The sequence below is a fragment of the Equus przewalskii genome, chromosome 11 (genome assembly GCF_037783145.1).
Source record: "Equus przewalskii isolate Varuska chromosome 11, EquPr2, whole genome shotgun sequence".
NCBI classification, from domain to species: Eukaryota; Metazoa; Chordata; class Mammalia; order Perissodactyla; family Equidae; genus Equus; species Equus przewalskii.
The window spans coordinates 24,797,715-24,811,884 of record NC_091841.1 but is presented as its reverse complement, the minus strand read 5'-3'; the positions used below and the strand labels follow the sequence as shown (position 1 = coordinate 24,811,884).

At 39.3% G+C, this 14,170-nt stretch overlaps 1 protein-coding gene across 3 annotated transcripts in view; it reads right to left on the bottom strand.

Annotated features, from left to right (window-relative positions):
• Positions 1-14,170, bottom strand: part of LOC139074497 (organic anion transporter 7-like) — a 41,406-nt gene that overhangs the window by 9,473 nt on the left and 17,763 nt on the right. Inside the window, exons 3-5 of one of the 3 annotated variants that reach the window (XM_070565360.1) lie at positions 9,363-9,517; positions 9,092-9,260; positions 7,692-7,815 (exon numbers count right to left, since the gene is read on the bottom strand). In XM_070565360.1, coding sequence (XP_070421461.1) covers positions 7,692-7,815; positions 9,092-9,260; positions 9,363-9,517 — 448 coding nt within the window. The remainder of the gene's footprint in view (positions 1-7,691; positions 7,816-9,091; positions 9,261-9,362; positions 9,518-14,170) is intronic. The other 2 variants (XM_070565361.1, XM_070565362.1) reach the window with 2 other exon arrangements.

Sequence of the window (14,170 nt, the reverse complement as noted above, 5' to 3'; positions counted from 1 at the left end):
GCTTTGGTATCAGTGTGATGTTGGCCTCATAGAATGTGTTAGGAAGTGTTCCATCCTCCTTAATTTTTTGGAATAGCTTGAAAAGGATAGGTATTAATTCTCTCTGAAAGTTTGGTAGAATTCCCCAGGAAAGCCATCTGGTCCTGGGGTTTTATTCTTTGGGATGTTTTTGATTGCTGTTTCAATCTCTTTCCTTGTGATTGGTCTGTTCAAATTGTCTGCCTCTTCTTGAGTGAGCTTTGGGAGATTGTAGGACTCCAAGAATTTATCCATTTCCTCTAGGTTATCCATTCTGTTGGCATATAGTTTTTTGTAGTATTCTCTTATAATCTGTTGTATTTCTGCAGAGTCTGTTGTTATTTCTCCTCCTTCATTTCTGATTTTGTTTATTTGAGCTTTCTCCCTTTTTTTATTTGTAAGTCTGGCTAGTGGTTTGTCAATTTTATTTATCTTCTCAAAGAACCAGCTCTTTGTCTCATTGATCCTTTCTACTGCCTTTTTCGTTTCAATAGTATTTATTTCTGCTCTGATTTTTATTATTTCTCTCCTTCTGCTGACTTTGGGCTTCATTTGTTCTTTTTTCTCTAGTTCAGTTAGGTGTGCTTTAAGGTTGCTTATTTGGGATTTTTCTTGTTTGTTAAGATGTGCCTGTATTGTGATGAATTTTCCTCTTAATACAGCTGTTGCTGTATCCCATATGAGTTGGTATGGCATGCTATCATTTTCATTTGTTTCCAGGTATTTTTTTATTTCTTCTTTAATTTCTTCAATGATCCATTGCTTATTCAGTAGTGTGTTGTTTAGTCTCCACATCTTTGTGCCTTTCTCAGCTTTTTTCTTGTAATTAATTTCTAGCCTTATAGCACTATGATCTGAGAAGATGCTTGTTGTTATTTCAATTTTTTTGAATTTGTAGAGTCTTGCCTTGTTTCCCAACATATGGTCTATCCTAGAGAATGTTCCACGTGCACTTGAGAAGAATGTGTATTCAGCTCTTTCAGGGAGGAGTGATCTATATATGTCTATTAAGTCCAATTGTTTTAGTTTTTCATTTAGCTCCACTATTTCCTTGTTGATTTTCTGTCTGGATGATCTGTCCATTGATGTGAGTGGGGTGTTGAGGTCCCCTACTATTATTGTGTTGTTTTTAACATCTTCCTTTAGTTCTGTTAATAGTTGCTTTGTGAATCTTGGTGCTCCTGTGTTGGGTGCATAGATATTTATAAGCGTTATTTCTTCTTGATGAAGTGTCCCTTTGATCATTATATATTGTCCCTCTGTGTCTCTCTTTACCTGTCTTATTTTGAAATCCACTTGGTCTGATATGAGAATTGCAACACCTGCCTTTTTTTCCTTGCTATTTGCTTGAAGTATTGTCCTCCACCCCTTCACCCTGAGTCTGTGTTTGTCCTTGGGGCTGAGGTGTGTTTCCTGGAGGCAACAAACTGTTGGATCGTGTTCTTTAATCCATTTTGCCACTCTGTGTCTTTTTATTGGAGAGTTCAATCCGTTCACATTGAGAGTGATTATTGATGCATGTGGACTTAATGCTGTTAATCTGTCGCTCATTATCTTGTTTTCCTGTGTTTTTTTTTTCCTGTGTGCTTTAGACTACCCATTTAATACTGCAATTTCTTATGCTGGGTTTCTTAGATTTTTCCTTATTTATGATTTGTGACTCTGTTCTGTACTTTATTTTAGTGTCTACCTTGAAGTTTGTATTTAGAATCTCGTGTATAATATAGTCTATTCTCTCGTGGTCTCTTACCTACTTGACCAATACTGATTTAGACCCTTTGCTCTTCCCCTCCTAAATAATTATTTTCATTTTTTATTCCAACTCGTCTTATTAATTTGTAGTTAGAGTGCTAAGATCGTCCTTGTTTTGGTAGTTTCCTTACCTTTACCCTAATGCTATAATTGAATATTTGCTATCCTGTTCTGGTTCTATCCATCGGTCTCCCTAGTCTGTGGATTGTGTCCCCTTTCTCCCTTTCTTCTTTTTTCAGGTATGAGAGCCTACTTGAGGATTTCTTGTAGTGGAGGGCTTTTAGTTACAAATTCCCTTAACTTTTGTTTGTCTGGAAAAGATTTAATTTCTCCCTCATATCTGAAGGAAATTCTTGCTGGATAGAGTATTCTTGGCTGAAGGTTTTTATCCTTTAAAGCTTTGAATATATCACTCCATTCTCTCCTAGCTTGTAGAGTTTCTGTAGAGAAATCCGCTGACAGTCTGATAGGGGCTCCTTTATAGGTTATTCTCTTTTTTTTCCTTACTTCCCTGAGTATTCTCTCCTTATCATTCCTATTTGCCAACTTTACTACTATGTGCCTTGCAGTAGGTCTTTTTACATTGACAAATCTAGGAGATCTAAAACCCTCCTCTACACACATTTCTCCGTTGATCCCTAGATTTGGGAAGTTCTCTTCAATAATTTCATTAAGCACACTTTCTGCTCCATTTTCCTTTTCCATATTCTCGGGAATTCCTATGATCCTTATGTTCTTACTCCTCATTGAATCCATTATCTCTCAGAGATTTTCCTCATTTTTTAAAATTCTTAGTTCTCTTTCTTCCTCTGTCTGGTGCCATTCAGCCTGTCTGTCCTCGATTATGCTAATTTTCTCCTCTATGTTGTCTACATGGGCATTCAGGGAATCCGTATTCTCTTTTATCTGGTCCATTGTGTTTTTCATCTCAAGTAATTCTGTTTGATTCTTCTTTATGATTTCAATCTCTTTTGTGAGGTAACTCCAGAACTCGGCTTGTTTCTCTGTCTTTCTCTCTACCTCATTGAGTTTTTTTATTATAGCTGCTCTGAATTCATTATCACTTAGTTTACCTAATTCCAAGTCCTCAGGACTTAATTCTGTGTTTTTACTGTTTTCCTTCTGGTCTGGGGCATTTATAAATTGCTGGATGGTAGAGGAGCGGTTTTTTCTCATGGTGGTAGAATTCATTTGCAGTTACAGCCTGTCGCCACTAGAAGGGGGTCGAGAGCGGCGTGTTATGAGCACTCCGCCTTGGGGGCAAGATGGCTGCGCCCACTGGCTTTGCTGGGGGGGAGGGGCTGTTACTCACACGCGCCAGTCTGGGTTCAGATCAGTTCTGTTCTCTGGTCTCCCAAGGCCCTTGCTTTTTGGGGTCCCTGTGGATGGAAGCTTTCCCCCCGTCAGCGGGTCTCCACTGAATCAGCGGCAGGAGTCCTGGATGATCCCCTGGTCACGCAGCCCCTCCCCGGCTCCTTCCTGACCCGCGCCACAGCAATCGCAGACTCTAGGGGAGGGAGCGATGTTCTTTCCTACCGTTCCAGCGCCTCCGAAGGTGTAAGCAAGGTTTATGATCTCCGCCTTCTTGGTATTGTAGGTCTCTAATGAGCTGGCATTATGTTTATTCTCTGAAATTCAGTTCTTCCAATCTTTTGTTGTATTTTGGAGGGGAGAGAATCCCGGGTCAGCTCACTCCACCATTTTGCTCTGCCCCCTTCTGTGTAAACCACAATTTAACTGCTGCTCTTGCCATGCTCTTTTTCTTCCACCTGGCAGTAAGGTGATTGTCAGTTGCCATTCACCTTGATTATGCATAGTTTTTTTCCTGATTTCAGTATCACTCACTTTTTCCTGCTTTCAGTATCACTTACTTTTGTATCTGCCTGACCCTTGTAAATATTTAAGGTTTCCTTCTCTGGATTGGGCCAATCTGGTAGGCAAAATACTAGGTAAGGGTGTGGAAGCAAAGATAATTCCTGAGATGTTAGTTGGTCCAAAAGTATTTTGTATAATTTAGGTGTATATTGGCACAGTATTGAACTGCCATAGAGCTCCACCTAAATTTCAATGTCCACCTTCATCCTTTTTTTTTTTTTTTTTTTAAGGCACAAGCCAATGTTCTCCCCATCATATCAGGAATGCTCAGTGCTATTGTCTGTGTAATGCTTCACCTCTGGGGAAACCTGATTCCTTCCAGCCATCTTCAGTGGGATCTGAATTCTCAGGAGCATTATCTGAAATCTTCTAAAGGACCTCTGATTTTTCCGGGACTATAATATCTTCCATCAGTTGTGCCATTGTACGTGTTTCCAGAAGTGTTTTATTCCTTCTTTTTGAGTGGCAAGCTTCTAATCCTCTCCTTTATTAATAAAAGAAGGATGGATTTTTTTTCCTTATCTCCATTAGAATTCTTTACATTCTGTTATCACTGTAAACCTTTGAACTTAATTTCACATTAATGTGAAAGCTCTTTGGAGGCTGGGATTGATTCCGATATTCACGAACCGGAGTCATGCCTGGCACTACATAATTTTTCAATAAATAGTTTATATATGTGCATGACATGAAGAATGATTTAACTAATCATGCACAGCAATATTTGCCTTCCATACCTGGGATGGAAAAGAAGAAAAGGAAAGACTTCTCTGAAGCATTCCCACTCAGTCATGTTCTTGGAACATGTAATAAGGAGAATGCAAATTCCACACAACGTGGATTTGGACTTTTGTGGTCAATGCCATATTTCCAGGGATGGAACAAAACTGGCCACAGGTAGGCACTTACTAACTATACCATGAAAGAAAGTGAATGGGTGGATGAACAAATAGGAGAACCTCCTTATCCTCTATTCCGCGTGGTCACTAATCCTTCTACTGGTGTTACTGTCCTGAAAAATGGCCATCAGAACATTAACTGGAAGGGAATGGATTAGTTTTTATTACTTTCTCTTACATAGGGTGAGACCAATATACAAGCTTCTTTTAAATAATTATTTTCATTAACTTAATTTTTGAGGTAACTTTGGTGTATAACATTATGTAAGTTTCAGGTGTATATCACTATATTTTGACTTCTATGTAGACTACACCACATTCACTACCCAAGTCTAATTGCCATCCATCACCGTACCCTTGTGCCCTTTTACACTTTTTGCCCTCCTCCCTTCCCCCTTTCCCTCTGGTAACCACCAATCTGTCCTCTGTGTCTATGTGTTTGTTGTTGTTGTTGTTTTATCTTCCAGTGAAATCATATGGTATTTGGCTTTCTCTGTCTGACTTATTTTGCTAAGCACAATGCCCTCAAAGTCCATCCATGTGGTTGTAAATGGCAAGATTTCATTTTTTTGTGGATGAGTAGTCCTCCATAATATTCATATATGCAACATCTTTATCCATTCTTCCCTTGATGGGCACTTAGATTGTTTCCAAGTCTCGGCCATTATGAACAATGCTGCAACGAACATGGGGATGCATATATCTTTTCAAATTAGTGTTTTCATGTTTTTTGGATAAATAGCCAGAAGTGGAATAACTGGATCATACTGTAGTTCTATTCTTTATTTTTTGAAAAATCTCCATACTGTTTTCCATAGTGGCTGCACCAGTTTGCATTCCTACCAGCAGTATATGAGAGTTCCCTTTTCTCCACATCTTGACCAATACTAGTTCTTTTCATTTTTTTAATAATAGCCATTCTGACAGGTGTGAGGTGATATCTCAATATGGTTTTGATTTGCATTTCCCTAATAACTAGTGGTATTGTACATCTTTTCCTGTGCCTCAAGGCCATCTGTATATCTTATTTGGGAAAATGTTCAGATCCTCTGCCTATTTTTTAACTAGGCTGTTTGTTTTTCTGTTGTCAAGTTGTACGAGTCTTTATATATTTTGGATATTAATCCATTATCAGATATATGATTTGCGAATATCCTCTCTCAACTGTTGGGTTTTCTTTTCTTTTTGTTGATGATTTTCTTTGCTGCGAAGAAGCTTTTTAGATGGATGTAGTCGCACTTGTTCATTTTTTCATTTGTTTCCCTTGCCTGAGGAGACATAATATTCAAAGAGACAGTGCTAAAACTCATGTCAAAGAGTGTACTAGCTATATTTTCTTTTATGAGTTTTATGGTTTCAGGCCTTACATTCAAGTCTTTAATCCATTTTGAGTTAATTTTTATGTATTGTCTAAGATAATGGTCTGCTTTCATTCTTTTGCATGTGGCTTTCCAGTTTTCCAAACACCTTTTATTCAATAGAATTTTTTTCTCCATTGTAAGTTCTTGGCTCCTTTGTCAAAAATTAGCTAACCATAGATGTGTACATTTATTTCTGGCCTCTCAATTCTGTTCCATTCATCTGTGCATGTGTGTTTTTCTGCCGATACCAGAGTCTTTTGATTACTATAGCTTTGTAGTATATTTTTAAATCAGGGATTGTGATACCTCCCTCTTTGTTCTTTCTTCTCAGGGTTGCCTTGGCTATTTATTTGGGATATCTTGTTCCATGTAAATTTTAGGATCTTTGTTCCATTTCCATGAAAAATGCTTTTGGGACTTTGATAGGAATTGCATTGAATGTGTTGATTGATTTAGGAAGAATGGATGTTTTCAGTGTGTTAATTCTTCCAATACATGAGCATGGAATATCTTTCCACTTCTTCACATGTTCCTCGATTTCTTTCAACAAGGTTTTATAGGTTTCAGGGTACCAGTCTTTCACCTCCTTGGTTGAATTTATTCCTAGGTATACTATTCTTTTTGTGGTGATTGTAAATGGAATTGTATTTTTGATTTCCCTTTCTGCTACTTCATTGTTAGTGTATAGAAATGCAACTGATTTTTGAAGATTGATTTTGTACCCTGCAATGTTATTGTTTTTGTCAATAATTTCTAATAGTTTTTTGTGGATTTCTCTAGGGTTTTCTATGATAGTTGAGACACTGTCTTTTTATACTCATCTATCTAGAATTTTTTATCATAAATAGATGCTGTATCTTGTTGAATACTTTCTCTGCATCTATTGAGATGATCATGTGTTTTTCATTCTTCTTTTTGTTAATGTTCATCGAATGTAGATGTTGCACTATCCTTGTGTCTCTGGAATAAATCCCACTTGATCATGGCGTATGATCCTTTTAATGTATTTTTGGTATTCGATTCACTAATATTTTGTTGATGATTTTCACATCTATGTTCATCAGTGATATTGGCCTGTAATTTTCTTTTTTGGTTTTGTTCTTGTCTGGTTTTGGTGCCAGGGTAATTTTTTCCTCATACACTAAGTTAGGAAGCCTCCCCTCCTCTTCAATTTTTTGGAAGAGTGAGAGGGATAGGTATTAAATCTTCTTTGAATATTTGGTATAATTTGCCAAGGAAGCCACCTGGTCCTGGACTTTTGTTTTTTGGGAGGTTTTTAATTACTGTTTTGATCTCCTTACTGGTGATCCGTCTGTTTAGATCCTCTATTCTTTTTGATTCAATTTTGGAAGGTTGTATAAGTCTAAGAATTTATCCATTTCTTCTAGATTATCCAATATTTTTTGCATAAAGTTTTTCATAGTTTTCTCTTACAGTTCTTTTTATTTCCTTGTATCTGTTGTAATTTCTCCTTTCTCTTTTCTGATTTCATTTACTTAAGCCTTCTTTCTTTTTTCTTGGTGAGTCTACAATCTTTATAATTGTTAATATTCAGTGCTCTCTGCCCCCATTGAGTAAAATATGTATCCAGTACCTTCATCAAAGCATGTCTTACCCTTAGGTTAACCTAAACGATGTTGAGACTCATTGGGAACCAGGACAGTGAGGTTAGAAGACCCATAACCACTCCTGAGATCTTACCTTCAATCCCTCTCATGGGTATTGACTAATCTAGATGTAGGTCACATCTTCCCTACATCCCATATCCAGCTCCCATCCTCCTCACCTCCAGAGTTAGGGTGTCTGCAACATTCTTCCTTCCATTTCTGTGTGCTGCTTTTCTAAGTTTATTTAAGGCCTCCTCAGGTTTGTTGGTGATAATAAGCCACCGAGCAGACTCTGCCAGCCACCTGAGGAAAGAAGAGAACAGAAGTGCAGTTAACTCTCACTTGCCCGTTTTTCACGTAACCTTTGTCCAGAGATGTGCAGGAGTTTGGAATATGCCACTCAAAATTTGCTGCTTTAACATATTGATAATTTTGAGCTGAAGGCACTTGAGAAACTGCAGATGCAGGAAGATCTCTCTGAAGTCTCCCTTTCTAGCTACAAGTAGGTCCTAAAATTTCCCTTGTTAAAGATGCCCATCCAGTGCCAGGAAGAGAAGAACATTCTTATCACCAGAGACTAGGGGTTGACACTGAAATGGACTTGTATAAACAAACTTAGTAAAATAACTCTTATTTTCTCTTAGTTGCCCCACATATTTCCTAGTAATTGTCCCACAAAATAATGCCCCATGCCCAAGCTACTTTGTCTTGTCACGTCTCCAAGGTTTTTTTGTATGTGTAAAAATGTATATAAGTCTTTGGACCCAATGGCTTTTTGAATCTTTGTTTTCCCTCTGAAGACTCATGTGTACATGTAAAAACAGTAAATAAATTTGTGTGTGTTTCTCCTGTTGATGTCTTATGTCAGTTTAGTTCTTAAGCCATCCAGAGAATCTAAGAGGCTTAGAAGGAAGTTTTTCCTTTCCTGCAGGTGCCTTTCCATCCTATCTAATAAGTACCACAGTTCGTTTAGACCAGAAAATAAATTTACCTTCTCCTGTACCATAAGTACGAAAACACTTCGTCTGCTGGGAACACAGGCCTGGAGTCATGTTGACTCCCCTCTTATTCAGGAGAAGTGCCAATTTTGTAAACTAAAAATTCCCTGTGCCTAGTTAAATTTGTATTCAAATAAACAGCAAATCACTTTTTAGTATAACTATGTTTTATGCAGTATTTATGCAATATTTGGGAGATACTTATGCTAAAATATTATTTGCTATTTATCCAAAATTTGAATTCAATGAGGCACTCTGTATTTTATCCTCCTAGCACATAAAAATACAGAACTCTCAGATAAATAGAAATTTCACACAAACCATGAATAATTTTCAGTGTAACTATATGCCATATAACATTTGCTATGTTATTATACAAAAATATGTGTTGTTTATCTGAAATTCAAATTTAATTTAATGTCCACGATGTTATCTGGCAACCCTGATTGCTCAGCTTCTGGAATTACACAGATTAGTAGAGCACAAGCTCAAATATTGACCAAGGACCAAAAAGATCCATGTGTCCTGGTTGCATGCATCTTTCATTCCAGGATCCTCTAAAACCGAGAGAGAGCTTATACCTTGAAGACAGAAGGATGGCAAATACAGGCACAGAAAACACCAGCTGGAGGGTGCGCCAGTCTCTAATGGCATAAGCCAGTCCTCCTAATATTATCTGTCCAACACTATAGGAACAACCTGTCAGTGTCATTCCCAATGCTTGGAATCGGGCCAATGTCCATTCTACAACTGAAAGAAAACACAAACGAGATATTGACTTTACACAAAAGTGGAATGTCAAAATCAAAGTCAAGGCTTGGAAAATGTACACGATCAAAAGTGTTGACTTACTGAGCATATTACTATTTACCAGGATGCTTATGAGAGAAAGGCCAGCCAAGAAGCGTAGTGCGCAGTAAATGAGGAAGGTGGGAGCAAAGGCTGCACAGGTGTCAGCAATGGCTAACTGGAGCAAACACCAGCTGAGTATTAACCTCCTGCCAAACCTGAGAAACAGGTAGGTGTTAGATTAGAGAACAAAAACAACCTACTGTAAAAGTAAATGTGAAATAGGAGGCACATTTTGAAATTTAGGGAACGTTTTCACAGGTGAAACTTTGCACTTAATGCCTTAAAGAATCAACAGATAATCAACAGTAGATCTCAGAAGCAGCTCTCCCTGTTTGTAAACAGATACTAAGTACAAAAAAGCTTCTTCTCTAATCTTTTACCAGTAGGTCTTTGACACCAATTGGAACAAAATAAGACAGGCTGCAATACTGGAAATATTAATAGATCATAAATATTCCTTGTACTACGACATTCATTTAGCATGGTAGAAAGTCTGTGTAGTGTCTAGAATGCAATGGATCTTAATCTCTACTTGGGACTCTAGGGTCTTGCAGGCTAAGGCTAAAGTTATGTGAAAAGTCTCCTTCTGTTATTGATTTCCAGTTTCATACCATTTTGGTCAGAACAGATACTTGATATGATTTCAATCTTCTTAAATTTTCTAAGAGTTTTTTTGTGACCTAACCTATGATCTATGCCAGAGAATATTCCATGTGCACCCAAGAAAAATGTGTATTCTTATTATTCCTATCTTGCCTTTCCAGTTGATTTGGATACTTCTCATAGAATTTCTTCACTTTTAAAAAATCTTATTTCTCGACTCTCCGACCCCGACCGAGCAGCCTAGTACCCGCAAGCGGCTTTCTTCCAACGGACGCCCCCAGAGGATCTACACACATCTAGGGCAGGAGCAAGCACACAACAGAGGAGTGACGGTGGAAACAGGTGACCAGAACCCTACCTAAACCCCCCGCAATTACTCCTAAACACAGAGGGAAACTTTGGAGTTGCACACCTGAGCCCGCGGGGAGAGTCTCTCCCCGCCATTGGCAGGGAGACCCCGCCTGGTGTTCGCGGCACCCGGAGGGTCCCAGAGAGAGTCGCTGAGGGTACGGAGGTCTCCCAGCTGCTGTTGCCCGCCCCGTGGGAGTAGGGATTGCCGGAGATCTCGGAGAGGACTGGGGCTGGGGGGAGTTTCAAAGGCCGGCTCTGCGACCCGGAGGGGAAGCTCCGGAGTTCCGCCCGGGCAGCAGACAAAACTCTCTGTCTGCCATTAGCAGAGGGGCTACGCCCAGCATTCACGGCTCCAGGAGAGTCCCGGAGAGAATCCCAGAGGGCGGGGCAACCCCCAGCTGCCATTGCCCGCCCCGTGGGACTAGGGATAGCCAGAGATCTCGGAGAGGACTGGGGCTGGGGGGAGTTCCAGAGACCCAGCTCCATAGCCTAGGGGGAAACCCTACAGGCTCACAGCAGCCTTAGGGAAAGCCTCTGCACAGCACCAGTAGAAGGCACCCAGCCGGCAGCCACAAGGCTGGAAGACCCCAGGGCAAAAGCAGCATAGCTAGGTGAACTAACCACAGACTGTAGAAGATGCCAATAGCTCTCCTGCGACCCATAGAGGACAAGTGAGATTTTGTGGGTGCTGACAGCAACGGAGCGACAAATATAAGTGATCCCACCCCTGGCCGCTGGAAAAGCCCATAACACCGTTGCAGACCCCAAGGAGGGAGCACATCTAGGTGGGCTGCAACAGTAGGCACCTGCAGCCTGAAGCCCCCCTGTGACGGCCCCCATGGCAGAGGAGGGAATCCAAAGGGCCACTGTGGCTACGAGGAGGGGCCCAGGCCCAGTTAGCAACTGCGGACAGGGTTCCTGGTTGGTGCAGTATAAACAGCTGCTCCCCCACCGCAGCAGCTGAAACAAGTGAAAGGAGCAACTAAACTCTATCTCCATGCGGAGGCACAAATCAACAACATCAAGCAATATGAAAAAATACATTAAATCTCCAGAACAGAAAGAAAGTAACAAATACACAGAAAACAATCCCAAAGAAAATGAGATATATAACCTAAATGATGATGACTTCAAAACAGCCATCATTAAAATTCTCAATGAGTTAAGAGAGAATTCTGACCGACAACTCAACGAGTTCAGGAGCTATGTCACAAAAGAGTTTGATACGATAAAGAAGAACCAAACAGAAATACTGGAAATGAAGAACACAATAGAGGAGATTAAGAAAAATCTAGATGCTCTGAACAGTAGGGCCGATAATATGGAGGAAAGAATTAGCAATTTGGAAGATGGCAATATAGAATTGCTGCAGGCAGAGGAGGAGAGAGAAGCAAGACTAAAAAGAAATGAAGAAACTCTCCGAGAATTATCAGACACAATTAGGAGATGCAACGTAAGGATTATAGTTATACCAGAGGGAGAAGAGAAGGAGAAAGGGGCAGAAAGCCTATTCAAAGAAATAATGGCTGAGAACTTCCCAAATCTGGTGAGAGAGATGGATCTTCAGGTGACAGAAGCCAATAGATCTCCAAACTTTATCAATGCAAGAAGACCAACTCCACGGCATATAGTAGTGAAGCTAGCAAAAGTCAACGACAAGGAGAAAATACTAAGGACAGCCAGGCAAAAGAAACTAACCTACAAATGAACCCCCATCAGGCTATCAGCAGATTTCTCAGCAGAAACTTTACAGGCTAGAAGAGACTGGAATGATATATTCAAAAATCTGAAGGACAAAAATCTACAGCCGAGAATTCTCTACCCAGCGAAAATATCCTTCAAATACGATGGAGAAATAAAAACTTTCCCAGATAAACAAAAATTAAGGGAGTTCATTGCCACAAAACCTCCTCTTCAGGAAATCCTCAGGAAAACCCTCATTCCTGAAAAATCCAAAAAAGGAAAGGGGCTACAAAACCAAGAGCAGAGGAGATAAGTAGAAGGACAACAACAGAGAGTAGCAGCTCTACATCAGAACAGATTAAACCATGGGACGAGAAACAAAGGAAACTGAAGAAAACCGGAAAACAAGACACAAAATGGTAGTGGTAGGCCCCCACGTCTCAATAATCACTCTAAATGTAAATGGATTGAACTCCCCAATCAAAAGACACAGAGTGGCAGGATGGATCAAAGAACAAGATCCAACAATATGCTGCCTCCAGGAAACACACCTCAGCCCCAAAGACAAACACAGACTCAGAGTGAAGGGATGGAGAACAATACTCCAAGTTAATAATGAACAAAAGAAAGCAGGTGTCGCTATACTAATATCAGACAAGGTAGATTTCAAAGCAAAACAGATAAAGAAAGATAAAGAGGGACAGTATATAATGATAAAAGGGACTCTCCACCAAGAAGACATAACACTTATAAATATATACGCACCCAACACAGGAGCACCAAAATTTGTAAAGCAACTCTTAATAGAACTAAAAGAAGACATCAACAACAATACAATAATAGTAGGGGACCTCAACACACCATTAACACCAATGGACAGAACATCCAGACAGAAAATCAACAAGGAAATAATAGAATTAAATGAAAAATTAGACCAGATGGACTTATTAGATATATATAGAACACTTCATCCAAAAACAGCAGATTACACTTTCTTCTCAAGTGCACATGGAACATTCTCAAGGATTGCCCATATTTTGGGAACCAAAGCAAACGTCAATAAATACAAGAGAGTTGAAATAATATCAAGCATCTTTTCTGATCATAATGCTATTAAACTAGAAATCAACTACAAGAAAAAAGCAGAGAAAGGTGCAAAAATGTGGAGACTAAACAACACGCTTCTCAACAAACAATGGATCATTGAAGAAATTAAAGAAGAAATCAAATTTTATCTGGAGACTAATGAAAATGAGAACACGACATACCAAATCATTTGGGATGCAGCAAAAGCAGTCCTAAGAGGGAAATTCATCGCAATACAGGCTCACCTCACTAAACAAGAAAAAGCTCACATAAGCAACCTCAAACGACACCTAACAGAACTAGAAAAAGAAGAACAAACAAAGCCCAGAGTCAGTAGAAGGAGGGAAATAATAAAAATAAGAGCAGAAATAAATGATATTGAAACAAAAAAGACAATAGAAAGGATCAATGAAACAAAGAGTTGGTTCTTCGAAAGAATTAACAAAATTGACAAACCCCTAGCCAGACTCACCAAGAAAAGAAGAGAGAAATCGCAAATTAATAAAATTAGGAATGACAGAGGAGAAATCACAACAGATACCAGTGAAATACAAGAGATCATAAGAGAATACTATGAAAAACTATATGCCAACAAATTGAACAACGTGGAAGAAATGGACAAATTCCTAGACTCCTACAATCTCCCCAAACTGAATCAGGAAGAAATGGAGAATCTGAATAGGCCAATCACAAGTAAGGAAATAGAAACGGTAATCAAAATCCTCCCCAAAAATAAGAGTCCAGGACCAGACGGCTTCTCTGGAGAATTCTACCAAACATTCAAAGAAGACTTAATACCTATTCTCCTCAAACTGTTCCAGAAAATTGAGAAAGATGGAGAACTCCCTAACACATTCTATGAAGCCAACATCACTCTGATCCCCAAACCTGACAAGGACAACACAAAGAAGGAGAACTACTGGCCGATATCACTGATGAACATAGATGCAAAAATCCTCAACAAAATTTTGGCAAACTGAATACAGCAATACATCAAAAAGATTATACACCATGATCAAGTGGGATTTATACCAGGGACACAGGGATGGTTCAACATCCGCAAGTCAATCAACGTGATACACTAC